Source organism: Kogia breviceps, chromosome 10 (genome assembly GCF_026419965.1).
Source record: "Kogia breviceps isolate mKogBre1 chromosome 10, mKogBre1 haplotype 1, whole genome shotgun sequence".
Lineage (NCBI taxonomy): Eukaryota > Metazoa > Chordata > Mammalia > Artiodactyla > Physeteridae > Kogia > Kogia breviceps.
This window is the reverse complement of record NC_081319.1, coordinates 59,996,283-60,023,712: the sequence shown is the minus strand read 5'-3', so window position 1 is coordinate 60,023,712 and position 27,430 is coordinate 59,996,283. Positions and strand designations below refer to the sequence as shown.

Genomic DNA, 27,430 nt, shown 5'->3' with positions numbered 1-27,430 from the left:
CTACTGGAAGCTCTTCCCGAACAGCAGTGCTGGCTTGGAGCAAACACATACACCGCCAAAGTTGGTCTCGTCCTGCAGCGGAGGGATGCAGGCAGGCTTTAAGTCAGCTGCCCTGGCTTTAAATCAGTCAGCCCCCCACCCCCCTCTTTAAGTCAGGTGGCCTGACTTTAAATCACTGTGTGCCCCTCAAGCCTGCAACTTCAAAAGTTGGGAACTTCACTTTGATCCCAGCACCTACCATAGCTGAATGCACTGTAGTCACCCCCAAGCCTGGCTTAGAGGCAGGATATAAGGTAAGGGGATGGGTGGGCACACACGGTATGAGGGTGTACTTCATGTACCAGAAGGGTCTAGGTACTCTGGCGTACAGCAAGCAATACAGGACGCAGCAGCTCCCTGGCAAAGCTGGTGATGAACAGGGAGAGCAGGCACACCCAGGCATGCAGAGGTTCCAGGACGGGAGCTGGGGCACAGCCAGCCGGGAGGCTGTGAAAGTGGACGATCTGAGCCTTCTTGAGAAAGGCAGACCCAGAGGATGGATAAGAAACAAAGACCAGATGAAACATGGATTTGAGAAACACACGCCGCTCTTCAAATTGGGGTGGGGGGCACCCCAGATTTGAATCCTCTTACTCCCCAGTTGCTAGTGCTTTGGCATTTGCCCAATTCCTTATAAAATTTACTGATAATAATATCTAACCCATAGAATACTGCATTTGCAGTGGTATTGCATGTTAAGGTTTCTATAGTGGAATAAACTTTTCTACAAGAAACATGTACACTATCTCAATTAAATTAAAACCCCTCTTTAGAAGGTACTGTATCGGACTTCCCTGGTGGCGCAGCGGTTAATAATCTGCCTGCCAAGACAGGGGACATGGGTTCGAGCCCTGGTCAGGGAAGATACCACATGCCGCAGAGCAGCTAAGACCATGCGCCACAACCATTGAGCCTGCCGGCCACAACTGCTGAAGCCCGCACGCCTACAGCCGGTGCTCCACAACAAGCGCAGCCAAAGAAACCACTGCAATGAGAAGCCCGCACACTGCAACAAAGAGGAGTCCCTGCTTGCTGCAACTAGAGAAAGCCCACACATAGCAACGAAGACCCAACACAGCCAAAAAGAAAGAAAGAATTATTTTTTTTAAAGTGCTATATCCTTCTGTACAAATTCTCTGGGAAGGACAGAGACATGGTGTGGGACAGTGAGAAAGACCAATACTTAGTGCACACGTCTCATGCAGCTGCTGGGCTGGCTCAGATAGTTTTACCCCCACTTTACAAAGAAGGAAATAAGCTCAGAGACGTTTAGTAATTTTCCCAAAGCCAAACAGCTACTGAGTGGCAGAACCAGGATCTGAAGCAAGTCTGTCACCTTCAAAGCCTAAGTCCTCATCACAACAAAACTCAATTAATATTTACATTTATCGAATTACATTGCAACCTGGGGAGTTCTTGGCACAATCCTGAGTAAGAGTGAGAAAGAAAGAAATAGCACTGTTCATACAGTCGATCACAAGTTTTGGAGCAGCTGCTAGATGCGTGGCCCTTTTTGGGGTTCAACAGTGATCAAGACAGGAAGAGTCAGGCTTTCATGAACCATGTAGTGGGGAGGAGAGATGGGTGCAACTTGGGCAAGGGATTTCCCCTTGCTGGGCCTCTGTTCTCTCATCTGGAAAATGCGATGTGTGTTCCTCATTTCCTGGGATTGTCCAGCCCTCACATTCTCTGATTCCATAAGAATCATTTGTTTTCCTGTTTCTTTAAAATCCATTCAGGCCATGAGCTGTGATGAATGTTGTCAGCTGCTCCCCAAATCACCCTATTCCCACCCTCTCCCTGTGATCAGCTCTTTCCCGAAACATGACTCACAATCAATCCAGTCACAGAACCTAAGGGGCACCCAGCAGAAACATTCCAACCCTTGTTTCTCAGGAGCTCTGAGGTCTACTTGCCAGGTAAACTTAACTCACATGGCACAAGGCGGCCATCCCTGGTTTCATATCAACATGATCTCAGGCACAAATCTCCTTTTTTTTTTTCCCATTTTCTCTTTAAGTTACTTGTGGAAACAACTGCACAAATAGGACAAAGATATAAAATCAGGCATCTTCTGTCTCAGTGCCTACTAACACATGATTTTTTGCCACTTTAACGATAAAAGATACAACATTTCAACATTCTGCTGCCCTTATTATTTGTCATTTTTGTTGATATTTCTATTGAATACTCTTTCACTATTTTAACAATGGAACATTTCTTTGGGTTGTTGCAGACCCAGCCTTTAGTGGTAAAGGTTTTGTTGTTACATTTCTATTATGTTTCCTTTAAAAGTCATCATCCTATTTAACTGGATTAAGTCAATTCTATAGGCATTTATCTTATGATATTGATGAAATTAATACATAGAGAGCAGTAGTAAAAGTTGATTCGACTGGAGAGCCTCTATTAGCACAGTTAAGTATAAATATTACCCATATGTAAACCAAAGTACATGCCAAGTGAGATTCTCCCACTCTTCTTCACTGTCTGCCCCTCAAGCCTGTGAGAAATGGAATAATTCTTGCCATCTCAGTAAACAAAGGCTGTCACATCATCAGCACTTCCATCCCTCCAATGTTAGCCAGCGGGCCCTGAGGAACTCAGGATATGCAAATACATAATGCAGGCCCCAGAGAGCTGAGGTGCATATCAAAGGAAGGAATTCGGTGAGCCCAACTCTGGCATCTTCCTACAAAAAGGAAAGCCTTGCATTCCTCACCTTGGGAGAGCTGGTTTTCCTTAGCTGACAATCACCTTTTCACCTTCCCCATCACCTGCACTAGCCCCCACCCCCACCCCCACCCCCAGCAGCCCTTTCCCCTCTGCCCAGTACTTTAGCTCAGGCAGGAAGGGCCACAGAGGGGCTCGGCTGAATAAGGGGCCTGCGAGCCCTTGGGAGGAGTTTTTGGGAGCTTTCCTGGGCCTCGGGAGGAGGGGCGCTGATGCTGCAGCCAGACCCTGCGCCTCCCTTGCCCCGTGTTCCCTCAGGACACTCAGGCCGCCCCCTCCCCACGCCCCCCAGGCCCCGCGAGCCAGGCCGAGGGCAGGGCCGAGAGGACGGGCCGAAGTTCCCCGGGACCACACGCCGCCCAGGGCCGCTCGTTCTGCATGGCAGCGGCGGGTGGCAGCGAACCCCTGCCCCTCAGAGGCTGCTCTTGCGCTGCTGCCCGGGCACCAGACCCACTTACCTGGCCCGCCGTCCCCACGACTGTCGCGGCTTCGGCCGCCGGGGCCCCTCCGCAGCCGGCAGCCTAGGTGAGGCCGCCCTCCCCACGGGCCCCGGGGCAGCTCCGTGATGGCGGAGGCGGACGGAAGAGACCCCGAGCCCAGCCGGGAGCTCCAGCTCTGCGAAAAAGCGGGCTCCGTTTCGGCGGAGGCCTTCTGGGAGGCAGCGGGGCGCCAGGGGGAGGAGCCGCCAGGAGCACAGGGCCCTGTCGGGGGTCCTGGAGGGGCGGCCTGGCCTGGGGGCCCCGCCCACTGTGGACGCAGCGCAGGCCTGTTTCCTGGAATCCTACACAAAAAGTCAGAAAGATACACGGTCTACAGTAAATGATCACACATGATTGTTGCTGCAGTGCTTACTATCGTATTAAACGTGTGAAATCCATAAAACACTTGAAGTGAAAACTTAACTATGAATGTTTACCTTTCCTCATTATGTCTCTGCTATTCACAATTGTCGTTAATGAATCAGAGACTGTGGCATCACTAGTTAAAAAGGAGTTTGTTAAAAAAATACAACTCAGGGCTTCCCTGGCGGCGCGGTGGTTGAGGGTCCGCCTGCCGATGCGGGGGGCGCGGGTTCGTGCCCTGGTCCGGAGGATCCCGCGTGCCGCGGAGCGGCTGGGCCCGTGAGCCATGGCCGCTGAGCCTGCGCATCCGGAGCCTGTGCTCCGCGGCGGGGGAGGCCGCGGCAGTGGGAGGCCCGCATACCGCAAAAAAAAAAAAAAAAAAAATACAACTCAGGCCCACCGGACCTACTGTATCAGTATCTGCAATCTTACAATCTCGCCAGTGTACTCGTGGACCCAGGAATAGTTGAAAGGTACATTTCTACCTCGACATGTCTTTTCTGTCTGAGAAATACACACATTGTATCCAGTTTGTTATAAATCAAACACTCAAAAATGCATATGCCAGTGTTGAAACCATCATTTTATCATTTCTTTTCCAGATAAGTATAGTCTCTATACTGGTTTTGCGGATCACATAGCATACTCTTTTTTTGTACTTAGAAATAGAGAGAGTTACTTTGCAAAAAAAATTATATATATATATATATATATATATATATATATATATATATATATTAGTGGAGAATTGAAGACATTCTTCTAAGTTAAATTAAAACCAGTTCTCTTAATTTGCTGTTTTCTTCTTGGGTCACATTATGAACTCTTCCCGTGGCCACATGGCAGGTGTACTTTTAATTTCAGGGACTGCTGACATTCCAGGATGTGCCCATAGATTTCTCTCAAGAGGACTGGGAATGCCTGGACCAAGATCAATGGGAATTGTAAAGGGATGTGATGTGAGCAAAGTATAGGAACCTGCTCTCCTTGGGTGAGGATACCTTCCTTCCAGAATTCCTTATCCACCCACAGGGATTAGAGTCCTTCATTTGTAGAATGTCTCTTGGATTCTTCTGCTTCCTACAACAGGGTTCCAGATTGCAACGTTTCAGGAATGACTGGGAGTTTGTGGGTATAACTTAGCTTATTCTCTGAAAATTACAGCCTCTTTTGTTAATAGACTTTGTAACTGCTTAGGATGTGTCTATAGGAACAGTGTACTATATGCTTCTGTTATAGTCCTTACAATATTTTATTCTCTTATTTTCTGTAACAATCTTCCATGGATTCTTTGGGCTTAAGGTACATTAAAAGGGAGACTGCGATTCTGGGACTTCGCTGGTGATGCCGTGGTTAAGAAGGCACCTGCTAATTCAAGGGACACGGCTTCGATCCCTGGTCCGGGAAGATCCCACCTGTCACGGAGCAACAAAGCCAGTGGGCCACAACTACTGAGCCTGCGTGCCACAACTACTGAAGCTGCTGTGCCTTGAGCCCGTGCACCATTTATTTTCGGAGAATTAGCCACCTCTGAGTGATTACAATTTAGACCAGCTAGTCAAAATTCTTTATCACCTGTTTCTTCTCAAACACTGATCAACGGAACAAGTTTTACTAGGGATAACAGTGTAATTGCATTGTAGAGTTCATATCGGCAATATGGTTTATGACCTGGACGCTGGATCACGACATTTCAATGGTATAACTGCTATTCATCGTCTCTTTGTTCAACGATTAAAGTCTCACGTGATCTGAGATCAGACTGGAGTCATCCTTGTTGGTGTCTGTCTATTGCAGATTTCTTCCTGTATGAAAGGACAAGAGCAATACAGCTTACTTTACACAATGTCTTCAAACTAAATGATGATATAATCTACATTCAATTAATTTATACATACCCTACAGTAGAGCAGGGTTTGTTTTGGTGGCAGAGCCCGGTAATTATGTAAATCGGAAACTTTTATCTGCACTGGTTCAAGTCCTCTTCCTAAGAATATGTTTACAATCAACATTCTTTCACAAATTACCCAATTTAATTCACCACAGCATTCCTTATATTCACTAAATGGAAAATCCTAGTCTATATGCAAATCCAGAAAGGGCCCAAAATCATCAGCCCACATGGATTACTACAACCCACTGCTGAGGCATTCAAATTACTTATTAAAGAACCACTATGTCCATCAACATCATCAACTTATATATTATTGCCCCAATGCTAGCCTTAACCCTGGCTCTCACTACATGAATCCCTCCTTCCCATAACTTATCCACTAATTAATATAAACGTAGGCATATTATTTATATTAGCCATATCACACCTAGCCATTTATTCCATCCTCAGTTCTGGATGAGCTTCACATTCAAAATACTCACTCACTGGAGCTCTAGGGACAGTAGCATAGACAATCTCATACGAAGTAACGTAGCAGTTATTCTATTCTCAGTCTTACTGATAAATGGATCATTTACACTTTCAACAGGAATTATTACACAAGAACACCTATGACTAATTTTCTCCTGACCCCTACCCAGAATTCTATTATCTCCGCAGTAGCAGAAAGCCAATGAAGTCCCACTTGATCTAACAGAAGTAGAATCAAAACCTGTAATTGCCTTCAATGTAGAAAATCTAGCAGGCCCATTCACCCCGTCCTTCCGAGAGAATATGTCAATCTCCTTATGATAGACATTTCCACAACAATCCGTTTTTAGGAGCATTCGACAATCCCTAGGTGCCAGAATTATACACACCCCAAGTCATCATTAAAACATATCTAACAATCTCCTTTCTATGAATTTGAGCTTCCTACCCACAGTTTTGATAGGATCAATGTCTACATCTCTTATAATTTTTTTTTTTTTTTACTACTAACATTAGCCCGATGTATATGAGAGTTTTCAAAACGTGGCATCATACCAGGCAACCCACCACAAACTTCAGAAATATGTCTGACAAAAGAGTTCCTTTGATAGAGTAAATCATAGAGGGTTCAATGCTCTTATTCCTGGAATTGAATTCTTCTTGAGAATTTTACATTCTCCATGCTACCACATTACACCACATGCTATATAGTAAGGTTCTCTAAGTAAGCTTCAGGCCCATACCCCCAAAATGTTGTCCTATATCCTTCCTGTACTAATAAACCCTCATTGTTTTTACTCTCATTCTACTGACCACTATCTCAGGAAATATAATTGCATAACAAGCTCACACTGGTTAATGGTATCCCCATTCTAATAAAAAAACCACGGACCCATAAGCTACAGAAGCATCCAACAAATATTTCCTAAAACAATCCACCACACCAATACTACTTATAACGGCTATTATCATTAATCTAATATACTCTGGTCAAGGAACACAATGAATAACAAAAATCTTTAATCCAGCAGCATCCACCCCCATGGCAATCGCCCTTGTCACAAAAGTAGGACTTTCCCCATTTCACTTCCGAGGGCCTGAAGTCACACAAGGCATCCCGTGAACAGCAGACCTGATGCTAACAACATGATAAAATTGTACCCACATCAGTTTTATATCACATGTCACCATCCATCAACCTAAATATACTATTGATCATAGTGATGATATAAGTTGTAGCTGGAGGCAGAGGCACACTTAGCCATACTCACCTGGAAAAACTTACACTCTCCTCATCAATTCCCCATGTAGGATGAATAACAGCTATTACAATGTATATTCAGATTATGACAATCCTAAACATACTAATTTATATCATAACAACACTATCTACTTCTTATTTATGCCAAGATCAGGTACTACAAGAGTATCATTATCACACACATGAGGTCAAACGCCTCCCATCACACTCCTTTCCCTCACCATTACAGTATCATTGGGAAACAGTCCATCACTGTCAGGGTGTTGACCCAAATGAACATTTATCCAAGAGATAACAAAAATGACCACATCATTCTACCAACATTAATAGCCATCCTAGCAGTCCTCAGCATATATTTCTACTCGCAGCTAACATACTCCACATCACTAAGTGTATTCCCTTCATTACACAACACAAAAACAAAACAATTTGAACATTCAAAGAAATAACCTTCCTATCATTACCAAACATAATACCCAGACCATTACTACATGTAACACACATTCTATCCGTGCTGGACTAGGAATTTAGGTTAGGTCACACCAAGAACTTTCAAAATCCTAAACAAGTAAAATTTACTTAATTCCTAAAAATAAGGATTGGAAGACTTTATCCTACATCAATTGAATGTAAAGCAAACATTCTAATTAAGCCAAATCCTTATGAGACTGGTGAGTCTTAACCCCAGGAAACTTTAGTTAACAGGCAAATCCTCTAGTCACCTGGCTTCAGTCTAGGTCTCCTTCATTTGAAAAAGAAAACAAGAAATAAAAGGCAGGAAAATCACCGGCAGCATTGAAGCTGCTTCTCTGAACTTACAATTCAATGTGTTGATTCACCACAGGGTTTGCGAGAAAGAGGGCTCAATCTCTGTCTTTAGATTTACAGTCGAATGCTAGCTCGGTCAGTTTTCCTCTGTTCATACGCTGCTGATTATTTTCAACAAATCACAAAGATATCAGCATTTTATAATTACTATTTGGTGATTGAGCTGGAGTAGCACGCAGTACACTAAGTATATTAATCCAGGCTGAGCTATGCTAACCTGGAGCGCTACTTGGAGATGCCCAAATCGGTAACGTGCTCATTAACAGTCCCTGCACTTGTAATCATTTTCTTTATACTTGTACCCATTATATTGCAGGGTTTGAAAACTCACTTGGGCCACTAAGAACTCAGACAACTCAGGTAGCATTTCCCCGAGTAAATCATGTCAACTTTTGACTACTTCCCCCATCGTTCTTACTCCTACTCATATCACCAATAGTAGAAGCTGGTTCTGGTACCAGTGGACCGTGCATTCAAATCTAGCCTGCAATCTGGCCCACGCAGGAGCCTCGGTCGACCTAACCATTTCCTCCTTACATTTAGCAGGTGCCTCTTCTCTACTTGGTGCTATTATTTTTATTAGTACAGTCTTTCATACAAAACCAGCAGTCATATCCCAATACCAAGCACCATTATTTGTTTAATCTTCCCCAACTATAGCCATATTACTATAACTACCACTCTGAGTCTGAGCAGCCAGAATTGCCATACTATTAAGAGATAGAAATCTCAACACTACTTTCTCTGACACTGCAGGAGGAGACTGTATCCTGTACCAACACCTACTGTGATTCTTTGGTCACCCTGAAGTCTGTATTCATGGCCTACCGGGGTTTGTTATAAACTCACATATCATCACATACTATTTCGGACAAAAAGTGCCTTTCAGCTATTTGGGAATAGTATGAGTCATGCCCCCTGGCTTTTTAGGATTTCTCTCGTGGGCCCATCAGATTTTTACCATAGGGATAGCTGTCCACTCAGGAGCATACTTTGCAAAAGCTACCGTAATTGCTTCTACCCCTACAGAAGCGTGCTTTCTCTGGTTGCAGGGAGCGGCAGCTACTCTTCATTGCACGGCACGGACTTTTCACTGCAAAAGTTGACTTTGTTGCAGAGCACAGCCTCTAGGTGTGTGGGCTTCAGTAGTTGTGGTTTGCCGGCTCCGGAGGGGAGGCTCGGTACTTGTGGCACAGGGGCATTTTGCTCCGCGGCAGGCGCAATCTTCCCAGAAGAGGGGTCGAACCCATGTCCCCTGCATTGGCAGGCAAATTCTTAACCACTGCACCAACACGGAAGTCCCTGGTTAGCAACTCTTCACGGAGGTAGTATTATATGACGTCCAATATATTATGAGTTTTAGGCTTGAGTTTCTCTTTTTACAGTAGTAGGTTTGACAGGAATCACCTTAGCCAACTCATCTGCGGACACTGTCCTCCAGGATACATACTATGTAGCAGCACACTTCCATGACCTAATGTCCATGGGAGCAGTCTTCACCATTATAGGAGGCTTCCTACACGGATTCCCACTATTCTCAGGTTATACAAGTTAACTCAGCATGAGCAAAAATTCACTTCACAAGTATATTTGTAGTAGCAAATATGACTTCCCGCAGCAGCACTTTCTGGCCTCTCAGGGATGTCATGACATTAGTCTCAGTACTCTGAGGCAGCACACACAACATGAAATATTTTGTCTTTCGGCTCACTCATCTCAGTAGCAGCAGGAATGATAATAATAATCTTCATACTTGGAAAAGCATTTGCCTCAAAACAAGAAGTCTTAGCACTGGAAATGGCTACTCCTAACCTAGAATGGTGACACGAATGCCCTCCACCATATCCTATGTTTCAAGATCCTACCTATGTAAATGTAAAATAAGGAAGGTCTCAAGTCCTTTTCAACCACTTCCAAGCCAACACCATAACAATTATGTCTTTCTCAATAAAAGAGATAAAAGTGAAAAGTGATGTAGCTTTGTGAACGTTAAATCATAGGCTAAAATCCTGTATGTCACTAAGGCATATCAATTTCATCTAGGCTCTCAAGATACAACATATCCGATTATGGAGGAACATTTACATTTTCATCGTCACATATTAATAGTGATTTTTAAAATAAGTTCTCTAGTCCTCTATATTATTTCACTAATATTGACAACTAAACTAACTCATATACATACAATAGATGCACAGGTAGAGAAAATGTGAACAATTTACCATCCATTATTGTCATCTTAATTGCCCTATCATCATGGTGAATCCTTTACATGATACATGAAATCAATAACTCTTCCCAAACCATAAAAACTATGCGGCACTAATGATACTGAAGCTACAAATACACAGATGATGAAGATTTAAATGTTGACTCCTCTGTAATCCCCACATCAGAGCTCACACCAGGAGAACAATGAATAACAGAAGTCAACAACTGAGGAGTTAGTCACTGAATATTAGTTTCATCTGAAATTGTTGTATACTCCTGAGCTGTTGTAAAGCACAAACTAATACAGTGTGAGAAAGCAATTATACTCCAATAAACATGTATTAAAATGACCCACAACATTGTAAACTTGATGACACTAGAGCATGTGACGACACAGAGCTGGAGGCAGCAGGCACCTTGACTTCAGATTAGACTGCAACGTGACAGGAATCAAAGAGAATCAATCGTACCAGAGCAAATACAGACACAACGATCAGTGGAATAGAAGAGATATCCCAAAAATAAGCCCACACACTTATAATTAATTCATTTATGACAAAGCAGGCAATATGGAGAAAAAACTGTCTCTTCAATAAGTGCTACTGGGAAACTGGTCAGCTACATGAAAAAGAATAAAATTAGATTATTGTAGCACACCATATATAAAATAAATGCAAAACTGAATAAAGACCTAAATGTAGGACTAGAAACCATAAAACCCCTAGAGGAAACTGTAGAGCACTCTTGAACATAAAGGACAGCAACAGTTTTACGTTCAGTCTACTAAGGCAAATGAAACAAAAGCAAAAAGAAACAAATGGGACTTCACTAAACTTAAAATATTTTGCACAGCAAAGGAAACTAAAGACAAAATGAAAAGACAACCTGCTGAAGTAGTGACAGTATTCGCACATGATAAGACGTTAACATCAAAAAGATGACCAAGCAAGGGTTCATGTCTAATCTACAGAAAGAGCACATACAACTCAATATCAAAAAAACACCCAAAATCTTTTTTTTAATGAGAAGACCTAAATAAACATTTTTCCAAGGACAAAACACAGATAGACAGCCAGAACTAACAAAGATGCTAAACATGGCTAATCGGCAGTGAAATGCAAATCAAAAGTACGAGATATATCACCTCAGTCTTGTCAGGATGGCTGTCATCAGAAAGATCACAAAAAAGAAAGGTAAGTGAGGATGTGGAGAAAGGGAAACACTTGTACACTCTTGATGTGAAGAGGAAGTAGTGCAGCTACTGTTGAAAGCAGAATGGAGGTTAAACAGTAAATGAAAAATAGAACTACCATCATATCCAGCAATTTCAATCTTGCCTATATCAGAAGAAAACAAAAACACTATTTCAAAAAACAAACTGCACACCGATATTCATAACAGTGTTGTCTGCCATAGCCAAGATATAGAGTCAAACTAAGTGTTCATCAATAGGTTAGGGGATAAAAAAGATTTTTTATGATGACTTCAGGAAAAAATGAAATTTTACCATTTGCAAGTACATGGATGGACTGGGAGGGTATTATGGTCAGTAAAATAAGCCACAGAGAAAACAGGCATGGTAGGTTATCACTTACACGTGGCGTCTAAAAAATTGAATACAGCGACAACAACAACAAAAAAACAGACTCACAGATTAAAGAACAGACTAGTGGTTACCAGCGGGGAGAGATAGCGTGGAGGAGCAAAATAGTGGTAGGAGATTTTGAGGTATAATCACTATGTATAAAATCAATAATGTACAGGGATGTACTGTATAGCATGGGGTATACAGCCCCTCTTTTACAATAAGTATCAATGGAAAAGAACCAAAACATTTATGAATCACTATGTTGTACCTCTGAAACTACTATAATAATGTAAATTAACTATAGATCAATAAAATCTAAACTAAGAAACAATAAAGAGGAGACACAACTTATTAGATAGAAATCAATTAAATAAACACAAGTTTTGAAAATCAAGGAATTAAAAAACAACATGTAAGACACAACATTGGCATTTGAAGTGTACAATCTATTTATTTAAAAGAAATCATTTAAGTGGTGAAAAATGGTACCCATTCTCACACTTTTCTATAGCTAGGGTAAATTATTATCTACAAAAATATGTTACAAATATTCACTCAAAAAGAAAGAGAAAATTTGGATTAATCCATTTTAGTATACAAATTTAATATCAAAGTCTCCATGTCAAATTGATCTGAATAAGTTCTCTTAGCCACTTCTAGTTTCTTTGTGATGTAAAATCTTTTAAAGCAGAAAAATCAGCCTTTCTGCATTATTCCATTAGACATACATAGAAGTTAAAAGAAAGCAGAAGACAGAACAATCAACCAGGAAGGTGAATTCACTGACAAACAGCCATTCATTCTCCCTCCTCCTTTTCTTTTCTTCCTTTTCCAGGTCTCTTTGGGTTCCAATCAAGAGAAGTCTTGAGAGTTCTGAGAAAATTTCTTTGAGGGCTTCAAATCACCATACCTACATCCTCTGCCACAACTACACACACGGACACAAAAATAAACCTCTGCTACCTACTCATGTAGAAGGGATTCATGCAAAATAAACTCCTACATGGAGACCAACAGGTGAGTTTTCTACCTGTTCTTTATAATGTCCTCCCATTACAGTAAATCCCACACATTATGAGGCAGAAGCAGTTATGTGAGCTTTTCCTTGAAGTCAAAAAAAACTTGCATTCATTTCAAGTACCTGGTGATCATAGGGCACAGCCAGGGAAGGTGCCAGCCCCCCCTGTGGGGGGTGGGTGAGTGGCTGGGTGGCGGTGAATGGGCTCCTACAACCATGCACCTCCTGATGTACACATTCTGGAGAAACAAAGGGTGGTCACACCGCAGTCAGTCTGTCAGGCCACTGGGCGACCCGACCAGCCGCGAAATGCCCCTTCAGTTGCTGAAAGCTAAACTCTGATCCCCTTGTGAAGCCAGGCAATTTTGGCCAGAGACTCGGAGGAGACTGGTAATCAACTCCTCCTCTCTGCTCACCTCCTTGGGGTTACAGCAACCCCATCTCCAAACCCAAATCTGACCCTGGAGTACCAAACTGGAAGTGGCAGGTGGGCTCGGAAGATCTTCTAGTCAATACACCTTAACAGTGAGAAGTTTCTTTCAATAATGAACCTGATACACTATATTGTTCTCCTGATCATTCCAAGGAGAAGCAGCTCAAGTTTTTTAAATCGTAAGAAAAACCAAGGTAAATATGATATTCTGAGCCAGAGATGAAAAAGCAGTTTTTATCACCCTCTCCTCATGTCATAGGACTGGGATTTAAATCAATCAACTGTCACTGGTTTTTAAATCACATGACCCAACATTAAATCAATCAGCTGCTTCCCTGTAACTCAGGTGACTTGGCTTTGAATAGTAAGAAATGCAGAGGTAAGAAATGACGTTCTGAACAATAAACGGAAAAACAATATTCAGAAAGTTTTTTTTTTTTCTTTTCGAATGGTCCATTCATTAAATACAGAATAAAGGATTCTCTGGTGGATTTCTTGAACTCTAAGCATATACAATGTCTCCCTTGGCTTGACTGACTTAGTTTTTTTGGGTTTTGTTGTTGTTGTTGTTAACATCCTCATTGGAGTACAACTGCTTTACCATGTTGTGGTAGCTTCTGCTGTATAACAAAGTGAATCCGCTATTCGTGTACTTATATCCCCATATCCCCGCCCTCTTGTGTCTGCCTCCCACCCTCCCTATCCCACCTCTCTAGGTGGTCACAGAGCACCCAGCTGATCTCCCTGTGCTCTATGCAGCTGCTTCCCATTAGCTATCTACTTCACCTTTGCTAGTGTATATATGTCCATGCCACTCTCTCACTTCATCCCAGCTTAACTTTCCCCCTCACTGTGTCCTCAAGTCCATTCTCTACGTCTTTATTCCCCTGCAGCGACTCCTGCTAGGGATGGATACTTCATTTTATGCTCCAGAATATCCCCTAGTTTCAATATGGTTTGAGTTTGATCCTGTGAAACCATCAGAACTTCCCACCAGAGATAAACGAGGAGGTTCTGACCTTTACTAGTATGCACGGTGAACACGGGTGTCCTGGCTGTACTTGCCAAGCCTCCTATTCTACCCACCTAGTTTTATCCACCTTCCTCCCTGTGAGTACCTTTGACCAACCCTGAGCTCAGACTCCTGACCTAGTACAGTGACTTTGTCAGTCTTTCCTTAAAAATGGACAGGAAAGAAAATGAATTTAACCTAGAAGCAGCAGCTCAGGAAGGGAAATCAGATCACCACAAGTTATCTAATCACAGCTACAGCCATCCAGGGCTCTGTCTTACCTGCTGGGTCATAAGAATGGGACCTTCCTAAACTTGAAGGGCATCCAATCTAATAAGTAAAGGTGTTGCTCACCTCTGCCTCTTGGAGGGATCGCTAGGCAGTCTACCGAGTGTATACTAACTGCAAAACACTTTGATGGTTTGAAACACCTATGTTCCAGGAAAGCTTTTGGGGGTGCATGGGGAAGGTTTCTTTCTGACATCAAGCAAAACATAAATCACCAAGCTCTTTAAGCACAGGGGTTTTTAAGAGGGCAGTAGAAGGAAGGAATGCGCAGAGAAGACGATCTCCTCTGAAGTGAAGGTTCGTTTTCCAAAAGAGTAGGAGTTAGTCTCAGTTTAAGGTAAACACTTTCAAATAGCTGGGGCAGCTCCAAACTGCACTTTAGGGAACGAGTGCTTCAGAACAATAGTGCTTCAAAAGTCCTGCAAGGCAGCAAGAGGATGAAGAGTTGGTTTTGCATAGTTTTGAACACAGGAGTAAAGAAACAGAGGCATCTCTGACTAAAGGGCCCTGAGATCCTATGGCATCAGTGGGTCAGTTGCAGGGGGCAGGGGCTGTGGGGGGGGCGGTATTTCTCTCTCAACATCTCCCAGGGCAGCCAACCCTCCCTAACCCACCCCCCTACTCCCTTCACCCTTCCTGCCTCCACTGTTGGCTCCCCAGGGATAGCACTTCTTAAGCTGGAGCACTCAGGCACCATCTCTGCAGTCTGGATTCTTCCTGGAGCCTGGCACGTTCTGAAACAGGAAGGCAGGTCTGCAAGGCCGCTGGGGTGCAGTCGGCCCTGGAGGCCTGGAGAGGAACTGGAGCCCTAAGCCCACCCACGTCCTTGAAGCCCAGAGAGGAACACATCCTCCTAACAGTACTTCTCAGGGCTCAGCAGGATCCCCACCCAACGGTGATCCATACTCACTTGAGGCAGCAAGGACTGCCTCTAACTGGCCCCCTCGATTCCGCCTTAAGGGTCCGCGCACGTGTGTAAGAGCACAGGCCCGGGATCTATGCACTGGGCTGAGGTCAGTGCTTCAGGGGACACTCCAGTCCCATCCCCTGGCCCCTCCCTCTGGGTCTGTATCTAACAGAATAAAGAGCACAGAAGCACTGCCTCAATCAAGGGACCTGGCAGCCTGGGCGTGAGTTTGAAGACCGAGAACCTAACCTGCAATTACATATTATTGGAGACTCTTGTGGGCTGTGTGTGTGGGGGCGGGGGGGGAGGTTAGGAGGCTGAGAGGCTGACTTGACCTGGTGAGTCCAGCCGCAGGACACCACACAGCCCCTCCCCACTTTCCCTGCCATCAGAAAACGGGTGCCCCAACACCAGCCCCAGGACTCTGCACTTCCCCCTCCCTGATTCTCCTCCAGAAGAGCAGGTGGCCCACCTCTGAGGGCACGTGCAGGACAAGGGACCAATTCCCCCTGCACGAGGGCGCTACTGGAAGCTCTTCCCGAACAGCAGTGCTGGCTTGGAGCAAACACATACACCGCCAAAGTTGGTCTCGTCCTGCAGCGGAGGGATGCAGGCAGGCTTTAAGTCAGCTGCCCTGGCTTTAAATCAGTCAGCCCCCCACCCCCCTCTTTAAGTCAGGTGGCCCGACTTTAAATCACTGTGTGCCCCTCAAGCCTGCAACTTCAAAAGTTGGGAACTTCACTTTGATCCCTGCACCTAACATAGCTGAATGCACACTGTAGTCACCCCCAAGCCTGGCTGAGAGGCAGGATATAAGGTAAGGGGATGGGTGTGCACACACGGTATGAGGGTGTACTTCATGTACATGAAGGGTCTAGGTACTCTGGCGTACAGCAAGCAATACAGGACGCAGCAGCTCCCTGGCAAAGCTGGTGATGAACAGGGAGAGCAGGTACACCCAGGCATGCAGAGGTTCCAGGACGGGAGCTGGGGCACAGCCAGCCGGGAGGCTGTGAAAGCGCAGGATCTTAGGCTTGAAGACTCAGTTACTGTGCCAGCTAGGTGGCAACCCCGTGCGGGGCAGGGTGGGGGCCATGTCTCCCGGGACACGGTCTGGGCTCCGCAACCAGTGTTGCTCTCGCTCCAGGATTGCGGGATCTGGAATCAAGGGGTGCGAATGGGGTGGTCCCTCTCCCAGTTACCTCTCCTGATGCCCCACAGAATCTGTGCTTCCTGTTCTGTGAGTCTCAGTTCTAGAGGGCTCAGTCCCAAGGGGAAGAGAGCTTCCTCGTGGGGACGCAGTGAGGCTTCCGGGGGGCCGTCGGTGGATGCTGTGGCTCAGACCCGGCAGGAGCAAAGGTCTGGGTCACCCACCAGGCCACGAACCCCCAGCAGCTGCTCGAAGGCCCAGGGAGCGTGGATGCGGTCATGGAGGGGGGTCCTTGTCGGTACCAGTGCCGCAGCTTGGACCAACAAGAGAGAAGAGAGGACAGGAAAGGCCTGAACCATAATTCATAACCTCAACCGAATAAACATACAGAATTCGCCAAACAGAGAATGCACGTCCTTTCCAAATAAACACAGAATTTTTAAAAATTGACCACAGAAGAGGTCACAATGGAAGTCTCAAGAAGTTTTTAAAAACTACCATCTTCACTGATCAGAATGTGATAAATAAATGTGAGAAATAGATAAAATGCTGTTCTTAAAAAGAACAGTCTTATCCACAAAACAGAAACAGACTCACAAACATAGAGAACAGACTGATGGTTGCCAAGGGGGTGGGGGTGGGGGATTGATGGAGTGGGAGCTTGGGGTTAACAGATGCAAACTATTATATATAGGATGGATAAACAAGGTCCTAACCCTATATAGGGTTGCAGTTCCCTGTATAGCACAGGGAACTATATTCAGTATCCTGTGATAAACCATAACGGAAAAGAACATGAAAAAGAATACATGTATATATATACGTGTGTGTGTGTGTGTATATATATATGCAACTGAGTCACTTGGCTCTACAGCAGAAATTAACACAGCATTTTAAATCAACTATACTTCAATAAGATAAATTTAAAATAAGAAGGACTGAATTCCTACTGGACAGGAATGGCAGAAGTAACAGTACAGCTGCACCTGATCACTGGGGCTGGTGCTCAAGGACAAGTGGGTGTGGGGCGGCCCCCAGCCCAACTTCAGGTGGAAGAGGGAAGACAAAGCAGGGGGGCAGCGCCACTGTCCTGCCCAGAGACTGTGATGGTGACAAGACAGAGGAGAGGGAAGCACAGAGTGAGAGACTGCCCCGCAGCCCCAGAGCCTGGCTAGGGCTCAAGGTCACGACCCCAAAATGTCACCTCACAACAACTGTGTCACCAGTGATCCTGGATTGGGGCTGGACAGGGGAAAATGGTGTAGACGATGTTATTGGGACAAGAGACAAAATTTGATTTAGATAAGAGTATTACACCAATGTTAAGTGCCCTGATTTTGGCCATTGTATTCTGGTTATGTAAGATAATGTGATATTCTTTAAAATCACAGACTGAAGCGTTTGGGTATCAAGGGGCTTATGGTGCCCACAGTTTACCATCAAATGGTTTAGACTGCGTGAGACAGAACAAATGGGGCAAAATGTGAACAACTGGGGATTCTGGGTAAAGCTGGGTGGGCACACAAGGAGCTCTTAACACTCATCTTGGAATTTTCCTGCAAGTTTGAAATTATATAAAAATTTTAATTACCATAAATAAATACAATGAATCATCTAAATCCAGGGTTCTACAGGCACCTGTCTGGCCTGATCTCTTCAAAATCTCAGTGCCATAATAGAAACTGTGGGGTAGGGAGGACTGCTATAGCTTAGACTCAGAAAAACGTCACTGAATGCAACACAGAAGCATGGCTGGCTGCTGGTTTGGAAAAAAATGCAGCCATAAAAGTCACCTTTAGAACATCTGGGGGACATGGGAATATGGACTGGGTAGTAGATGGTATAAGAGAATGACTATCGACCTCGTGAGGTGTGAAAACGGCACTGGCGTTACATGGGAGACACAGGCGTAAATATTTAGAGGTGAAGGGTCATGACATCTGTCATTGTCTTTGAAATTGTGCTGTGCGCGTGCACGTGTGTGTTAAACATGGTAAATGTTGTCGGCTCAGACTAGGTGAGGGGAGGGCAGGTGTTCAGTGAACTCTGTGCTCATTAGAAAAATAAAACAAAGGGAACCACCTGCTTGCAGACTCCTTTACCTTCTCAACTTCTCCACCGGACGCCTCCTGGGCACTGAAAACCTAGCCTGCCGGACACAGAACGTGGATTCCGCCCCACCCCATCCTGCTTCTCCACACCTCTTCCCATCTCAGGAAACAGCGCCACCCGCCCAGCTGCTCCAGCCAGACGCCCCACCGTGGTCCCCAATTCCTCTGCCCAGCAGCCCTACATCCAGCACCACAGGCCCTGGCCAGTCTCAGCAGAGCAGCTGCGGCCTCTGACCAGGGTCTGTGTCTCCACTCCTGTCCACCCCCAACCTCTCCTCCTGGAGTCCAGTCTCCCTGCTGCACAGCAGGGAGAGCCATCTTTGCAGCATGTCAACCAGACCCCACACTGGGATGGAGCTGGTCCATTCACCCTCGACCTGTTAGCCGCTTCCCTCCAGCCCACGGGGTCTCTGTCTTAGTCAAGGTGCCCCCAGTGTCTGGGACAGAAGCCTGGTTAGAGTCGGAACAGACCTGTGGGATGAGATGTGTACTGAAATCATTTAGGAAAATCACTGAAGACTTTTGTGTATAACATCTTTCACAACAAAAATGTTCATGCAAGTAAGAGGGGGAAAGTCACTAAGGAAACAGGAAGGACACAAGGGTTTAAGCTACCTACATTCTAATTCCCCCCCAAATTGCTACTGACGTCGCTTCAGCCTGTTTCTTGATGGGTCTCGTAATCCAACCCAGAAACAATCTACAAATTCAATATAACTAAATTTCAGAAATATTCAGGAAGCCTAATACACATAAAAATTAATGTCCATAAGTTTTGAACCTATTTAATCTTTGGCTATAGATAGTTAAGTTTTTTTATTGTTGGAAACACCATCATATTTGAATGAATCATATAAATAATAATTTACCACTATTAGGTACACAGAGCCAACCATTAAATCATTTTTTAAAATATAAAAGCTTTCTTTTATTACAATAAACCAAGTCTATCACTAAAAAATAATGTTAAAGAGTAACTACATTATAAATAACCATAAATGATCCAATCAGCACAAACTTGACACAGGTATTGCTTTAAAAGGCAATTAAATATACAATGAAAATAAGGAACTTGATGAAATTACCAAACACACAAGATGGAAATGCACGTGGGCACAGAAAAGGGAACCGGAGAAGACAAACTCTTAGCACTCAGCCCAAGGGGCCTCATTCCAGGCAGCCTGGGGTGCTGGGCCGCCCGCTGCCCCAGGATCTAGATACGGAAGGCTCTTTTTAAAAAGGTTCCACGTTTATAGTGCCAACCTCAGCTCAGTTCTCTAATCAGACTCGTGCTGCTGTCAACGGTGGCGACTACACGGGAGCCGGACCAGCAGCCAAACCAGGACGCTCTTCACTAAGGCCTCATCCCATGCGCCCCGATACCCAGAGTTCTGAGGCCGGTACCTGGACCCAAGGTCTCCCCAAGGCAGAGCACAGAAGCCAGTGCAGGGGATGTTCTCCCATGTGAACCCCCAAGGACGGGGCAGTTGGGACCCTCACTCACACCCAGCATCCGCTCCCACCGGGAGCCCAGCTGGCTTGCAGGGAATCAATGGCTCCTCGGTCCAAACAGACAGGGTCAAGGTCGAGCTGGCTGTACTAAGGAACTGAGACGCTCGAGCCCCCGCGAGCCCCCGCGAGCCCCCGAGTGCCCCCGGATCCCCCAGGCCACAGTGTTTGTCTTCTCTGCCTTCTGAACATGTTTGAAATCCAGATTATTTATTTGACATTTAATTGCCTCTTTTTTTTCTATTTGTGTTTTATCCCTTTCACAACATCTTCTGAGGGGAAAAAAATCATATCCTACAGGCAGGTCTCTGAAACCCCTTTAAGCCCCCAAACACTCCACTGCACAGAGCAGGTGCCTAACTGCTAGCTGACCACAAATCCAGGCTGTCGTTAGTACCTTGATAAGTGATGAGCAGGGTGTTATTCACACTGGACTCAGCATCTGACATTTGGTTCCAGAAAACAAAGGACAGTTTGGGACATCTTAGAGGAAAAAGGATAAATAACAACACTGATACATTTACAGGATTTTGAAAATGTCCTGGCCTAGATACTAACCTTTTTAAGAGAATCTCCATGTCTTTCCTGAATATATTTCAGGAACTGTGGTCCACTGCAGGGTCGTTGCCTTATCGGTCTCAGCGTTGCAGAATGGGACTAAAAGATTCAACTCATCACAGCAAATGTGGATTCTGCACCTACAGTCAAAACCCAAAGTAATCACATAGAGAAGCTGAAGCAGAACAAAGGAATAAAGCAGGTGTCTGTGTGTCCTGAGGAATCAGCTCGTGGCCTGGCCACTGAGAGCATAGGAAGGGCAGCCCCTCACCTCGGGGCTCCCCTCTACAGCGGCCAGCCACCACCCACTCCCCCCAGTGGCCCACTAAGCCCAGTCGCACTCCCTGGAAAGTTTCCCGTTTACTTCTCCTGGGCCAGGAGCAAGGACCAGGTCCAAGTCTCTAGACCAAGGATGGACCCAAACCCCCTGAAACTGGAAGCAAAATTGTGTGTGTTTCTTCTGGGCAGGACCTTCTTTCACTCACCTGCCCTCCAGGTGCCAAGCTAGGATTCACAGCTTTGATTCTCCAAGGGACCCCGGTTCATAAAGGACCATAGACTACCAGCCTGTTAATATCCCCAAACCTGGTCATTTTCGGGATGATTTACATCACAACTCGAGTCTTAGACCATTTTTAACTTTCACGGATTACATTCAGATAATACGGCCCTTGTTTCTATTTCCCCACCTGCACCCTCAGAACTTTAGAGCAACTTGGTAAGGTAACAACAACAGCAGTAATTCACTAGATGCTCTGTAACTGCAGGCACTGGGCCAGACACTACATTTCAGCTTGTTTCATTCTTGTGTCCCATCTACGCAGTAGGTAATATCCCTATTTTATAGACGAGAGACTCAGGTGGAGAGGTAAAGAATGTGTAGGAAGTTGTTAAACTAGGAAATGGCAGAGTAAGAATTTAAACTTTTGCCATCAACACGTAGTACACATGAGGCTTTTTCTCAGATGGTAGGTATTCAGTAAATGTTTATTAAATAAATATAAACAATGCCTGTTATACTCCACGGTGAGTTCAGTGATGGCCGTCACTTGGCGTGTATATGCGGACACATCCTTAGGAAAGGTATCTAGCTGCCTAGCTTTAATATATCCCTTTAAATAAACAAATTTCCACTGCTCAACACTGTAGGTTCAGAGATGAATATCTGTCTTGCTCAATGCTCTATTTCCTGAGCCTAAAACAGAAACTGGTACAAAGTACTCAATAAATGACCACGTTAATTAACTATATGTTAGGGAATCATCCTGTACCCATCTATAACAGAAAAATTAACCACCTTTTGCTTCTACACAGAACAGCACAAATAAAATCCACAGATAAAACAACTGACATAAGCCGTAACTTCCTGCTTCTTCAATATCCTTAAAGGAACCAAGCAAAACTGAGTAACCCAGCGCACAGGCAGACTCCCTCCCAGGAAGGCTGCCCCAGCCAGCACCTGGGAACTCAGATTTCGGGGAGGGGTTCCTGCCACCATTGTTCGCTGGCATATGCTAAACACCAGCTTTCCTTCTGGGCATCTGGGATTTGGCCACGTGCCAGGTAGGGAATGCCCCCCACGACCAGCCCCCAGTAGGATCCAGGGCCCCAAGTCACTAAGGAGCTTTGCTGTCCGGGAACATGTCACCAGTGCTGGGGGGGTGACAGGCATCCTGAGTGGCTCCACTGAGAGGTGTTCTGTGGAGCTGGCGCCTGGGGCCCCTAGACCTCTCCCCATGCGCCTCTGCTGACTTTACTGGGTTCTTTGTCCAAAATAAATCAAAGCCATGAGTCCTCCTAATGAATCATCAAACCTGGGGGTGGTCTTGGGTACCCCCATCCACCTAGCAAAGCGAGGTGACCATTGACTCTTGCCAGCTTTCCCGCCCTTGAACACAGAAACGGCTACACCATTGTTTTCTACACAAAGGCGCCTGTTACCACCACTGACTGTCATCAGCTTGGCGTCTAAGACAACTGTACACCAGCAACTCCACGCATTACCTTCTATCTCCTTCCATGTGGTTGTGCCTCTCCCTGTGCTGGGACCTGCCCCCCCGGGGCCAGCTCTGGGTCTGCTCCCCGAGGGTGGTCTGGGACGACTCCACTGACTGCCAAGCACCCTGCGCTGCTGTGGAGCCGTCACCCACATTCTGGAGCTCTCCAAGGGCTCTTCGCTCTATGTTTGTGTCCAACTGACGTATCCTACTCTGACTCCTCTTATGTATTTCTTGTTTACGTAGCGCTTCTTCTTTGAAAAAGTAGGAAAGAGTGATATTTTAATTTTTTTGTTCTTCTAAACTTACCCTCGTGAATGCTGAATATATTTTTTGGTATTTTTGATCCAAGATATAAACATGAATGGGTAAGGAGCACACAGAACCAAACAGGAAGCACTCCAAAATTCCATAGAAACAGTTGGCACAAGGCTCTAGGTTTCAAACTATAAAACTGAACATGAACTAAATTAAAGCACCCCAGCTATTATGTAATCAATACAGATTATAGAGCAATATGGTCAAAAGTCCCCCTTTTAAATCAAAAGGCATTTTAACTGTCATCTATGAATAAAAATACCAAGAAGTTGTTTGATTTTTCTGATATTCAGAATGGGAAAAAAAACAAAACCTAGAAATATTTTCTCCAAAAGATTTTCTTGATATGTAATTATTCTAATATGACAACCGATATGCTAACTGCAATGCTCAGAAGAGGACAAAACCTAAGTGGTTTAGGATTAAACATGCCCTCACCTTACAAGTGAGATTCCCCCCACAAAAGGAGTAATCACATCATAGCTCTGACCTGCACTACAGAAATAGGTCAAATTTCTATCAAAGTACAGCAGGCGTCTAAAAAACCTGTGGTGATGTGCGTTCCCGAGGTACCGGACAAAGCCAAACCCTCTACAGCGAAAGAATCACTTAACACAAATTTCAGAATAGTGGTAACTTTTCAAAAGACATAGACAGGGGCTTCCCTGGTGGCGCAGTGGTTGAGAATCCGCCTGCTGATGCAGGGGACACGGGTCTGTGTCCCGGTCCAGGAAGATCCCACATGCCGCAGAGCGGCTGGGCCCATAAGCCATGGCCACTGAGCCTGTGCCCCACAACGGGAGAGGCCACAACAGTGAGAGGCCCAGTAACTGCAAAAAAAAAGACATAGAGAGGAATTCACAAGTATTGGTAATATTTTGGTTCTTCAGCTGAGTAGTCACTACAGGGACTATTTTAATATTAACCTTTATACCTTACAAACGTGAATGTATACTTCCGTGAACAATGGAAAATTAATCACTGGCGTGGGACAAAGAAGGAGAGTTCCATCCCTACCCTGTCTTTATCAGCTCCTGAAAAGCTGAGTGTAAGCTGTGTTATTGTTGGATAACTCGAAAAAGAATGTTTTCCAGGAAAAACGGATTGAGGGTTTACGTCGGGGTAAGCAAAGTTTGCCTTCAGAAGTTTCCTTATTTCTAAAACTTTCTGTATCACCTTATGGCCTCTTGCTCCCAGCTCAATCCTTTGCCCATCTGCAGATCGTCCCCTAAAGCTCTGAGTGGATTTCAGACTCCTGCCTCGCTCATGAAGTATGAAATAAGAGAAAAAAAACACCTAAAAGTGCTGTCAGTAACCTGAAGGTAACGAAAATGTACCTAAGTCTATCATTTTTCTGTTTAAGGAGGTTACTGTTAAGAAAAAGCAGCCCCTAAACTCAACGTTTCCAGGCCAAGTATAAACGTGATGTTCAAAATTCGCAAGGATGTTCAAAGTGAGGTGACTGGCTAGAGGAATGGAAGGATCCCTAAGATGCAAGCAGGCTTCCGAGATCCTTTCTTTGTTTATAAACCACCTCTCTCCCCTCCCCCACCCATGGCCGGAAAAAAAGGTGGGCAAAGACATCAGGCAGGAGGAGAAAGCACCTGCCACCTTCTGTTTCATCGCTTACCTCCTACTTTAATCCAAAGCTGCTCAGGCAAAGCCTTGTTTCTACTACCCAAAGTCTGTTTAGTGGATTCAATTTCTTGCTGATAACAGAAAGAAAATGTCCTCGGCAATCCAATATCCTGATGCTCGGTAGCTTCAAGTACAGAACATGAGTTACTAGAACTCTGGAAAAAAATGAAGCAACAGGAACTTTATCAACAGGTGACAATCTCCTCTCTATGCACAAATAAAATGCACTTTAATAGAAGTAAAGTCAAAGCTATTCACATGAACTTGAAGAACTTTCGGTGCACTAAGGATTTTTAAATATCCCCGAACCACATAAATACTCGTGATTTTAAAAAGTTATTGAGCTCAATGAAAGAAAAAAAAATCCTTGGGACCTAACTAAAATACAATTTATCCATTTAATACAAAAGAGCAAAGCTTCACAAATCATTTTCCCTACCTGTGTTTGTGAAAGATGAGAATTTCCACTAGTAGAGCAACTATTGGCAGTAAGCAGAGGGTGTCTAAATTGCAGGGCAGTAGTTGCAGCAGCAGTTTTATTTTTCACTAATGTTGTACATTTGTTTTGTTGCTGATGAAGAGGAACGTACATTAATTCGGAGGGATGGCGAATAAGAGGTACCAAACTGCCAAGACAAAAGAAACCCAGAAACACATAAAGAGTATGTGGCAGGTAAGTTTCCGGAAACACCACAATCACTAACTATCACACTCTAATGGCTAACGTTTGATTTTCTAGATAGGAACTCAAATCTGTTACCATCAATGCCCCCCATCATGGAAATCTCTACAAAACAATTATCGGCTAGTGGTGTAGGGGACAAGTTCAAACTTTCTTCCTCACATTGGAAGGTGTGGCTGTGTGTCACCTGTTAGTTACACCTCCCTTCCCATAACACTTCTGACACCAATCTCTGTTATTTTGGCCGTCCTCCAAAATCTGACAACTATGGGCAAAATGGGGAAAACTACAGGGTGGGGACAGACAGAAAGCTGAGGAGACACCCTAGCAGACAGGCTACTCCTCTCCGATAGTTGTTGCTGCGAGATCACTTATGGGCTGGCAGTCTGGCTGAAGGATGAAGCTGCATTTTACACTCAAAGCCTCACAACATGACGTCTTTCCTCCCAGGGGATGCATCTGTGCAAGATGAGGTCAGCCTCAACCTGAGTCAACAGAGGGGGAAGCAGAGGTCTCTCCTGACATTTAGGTGGGTGACTTGGGGGCAAAACCTTTGTTCCTCAGGAACATGTGTGCACTTAACTCATCTCCCTTCCACATGCAGACGCAGAGTGCACACCGCAAAGGTAATGCTGCAGGCTGTGTACTTAATATCTGCTTGCTGTGCTTGCACAGAGCACACAAACTTTCAGCTCAGCCTCCAGACCCACTGAGGTCTGCTCCCTGTTAAGATGCAAGCTGCAGTGAGGCCGCTGGCCTCTGCAGAGAACTCTGGTCTACACCCAGACCGAGGCTGGTGCTTCTCTGCACAGGACCCTGGTCTACACCCGGACCCAGGCTGCTGTCTCTCTGCAGAGGACCTTAGTTACACCCGAACCCAGGCTGGGGCTGGTGGCCTCTGCAGAGGACCCTGGTCTACACCCTGACCCAGACGGGCCCGCTCCCTGGGGGATGCACCCACTTGCTGAGCGCCATGCCGGGCTCGGGGGGATCCACGCCGCGCGGGGCTGGCGGGGGCTCGGCTGCGATGCTATTGAAGCGGTCCTCCAGGCGGACGCGCACGGCCGACTTGGCCCGCGTCTCGGGCGCGCCCTCCAGGTTCTCCTTGCCGGCGCCGTCGGGCGCCTTGGGCCGGGGTGCGCTGGCGCCCGGGCCGTCGGCGCCCGGCGTCTTCTCGGCAGCGGGGGGCGCGCCCGCCTCGCTCAGCAGCATCATGCGCAGCTCCTGGAAGTCGATGTGACCCAGGCACTGGCTGGCGCCCGCGAAGCTACCATCGGCCAGCGCAGGCGGGCACAGCACCAGGTACACGGGCGGCGCGCCGCCCGGCACCGCCGCCGCCAGGAAGGCCGAGTTGAGGCGCGTCTCGAGCTCGCTGTCGGCCGCCGCCGCCTCCATGTGCGAGTAGAGGATGTGCTGCAGCTGCGTGTACTCGATCTCGGTCATCTCCACAAGGCTCAGGTCGGTGGTCGTGAAACTCTGCCCCGCCTCGCCCGGCGCTGCGTCCGCGCCCTCGGGGCCCGCCGGCCCACCCACCTGCGGCGGCTCCCGCTGCCCGGGGCCTGACAAGCCGGTGCCAATGGCGTGGGGCGCGCGGCTGGGCCTGTTGGGGCAGGCCTGGAGGGCAGGGTCGCAGAAACCGCCGGCCGCAGTGCGCCTGCGCCGCCCGCCCGCAGGGCAGCCCCTCCCCTGCAGGGCCCCGCCCTGCAGCCTGGCCGCACCAACCGCCCGCCCCACCCCCTCCGCTGCGCCCGGTCCGGAGCTGCACGCGCAGGTCGGGGTCGCGGGTGGTGGGTGGCGAGACTGCGGCGCGCGGGGCCAGGCCGTCCAAGTCCAGTGCCTGAGGGGCCAGACCACCCGGGTCTAGTGTCCGCAGGGCCGGGCCGCCCACATCCCAATGTCCAAGGGGCCAAACGCCCGAGTCCAGTGTCCGATGGTCAGACAT

General features: G+C 46.0%; 1 protein-coding gene across 1 annotated transcript; it reads right to left on the bottom strand.

Moving 5' to 3' along the window:
• LOC131764148 (transcription factor-like 5 protein) lies at positions 1–27,430 on the bottom strand. Its single transcript, XM_067043197.1, is given in 10 exon segments — positions 1–72; positions 381–463; positions 3,231–3,423; positions 20,854–20,899; positions 20,901–20,993; positions 22,858–23,101; positions 24,799–24,961; positions 25,246–25,432; positions 26,450–27,088; positions 27,207–27,430. Coding segments are annotated over 10 exon segments (1,944 nt in total).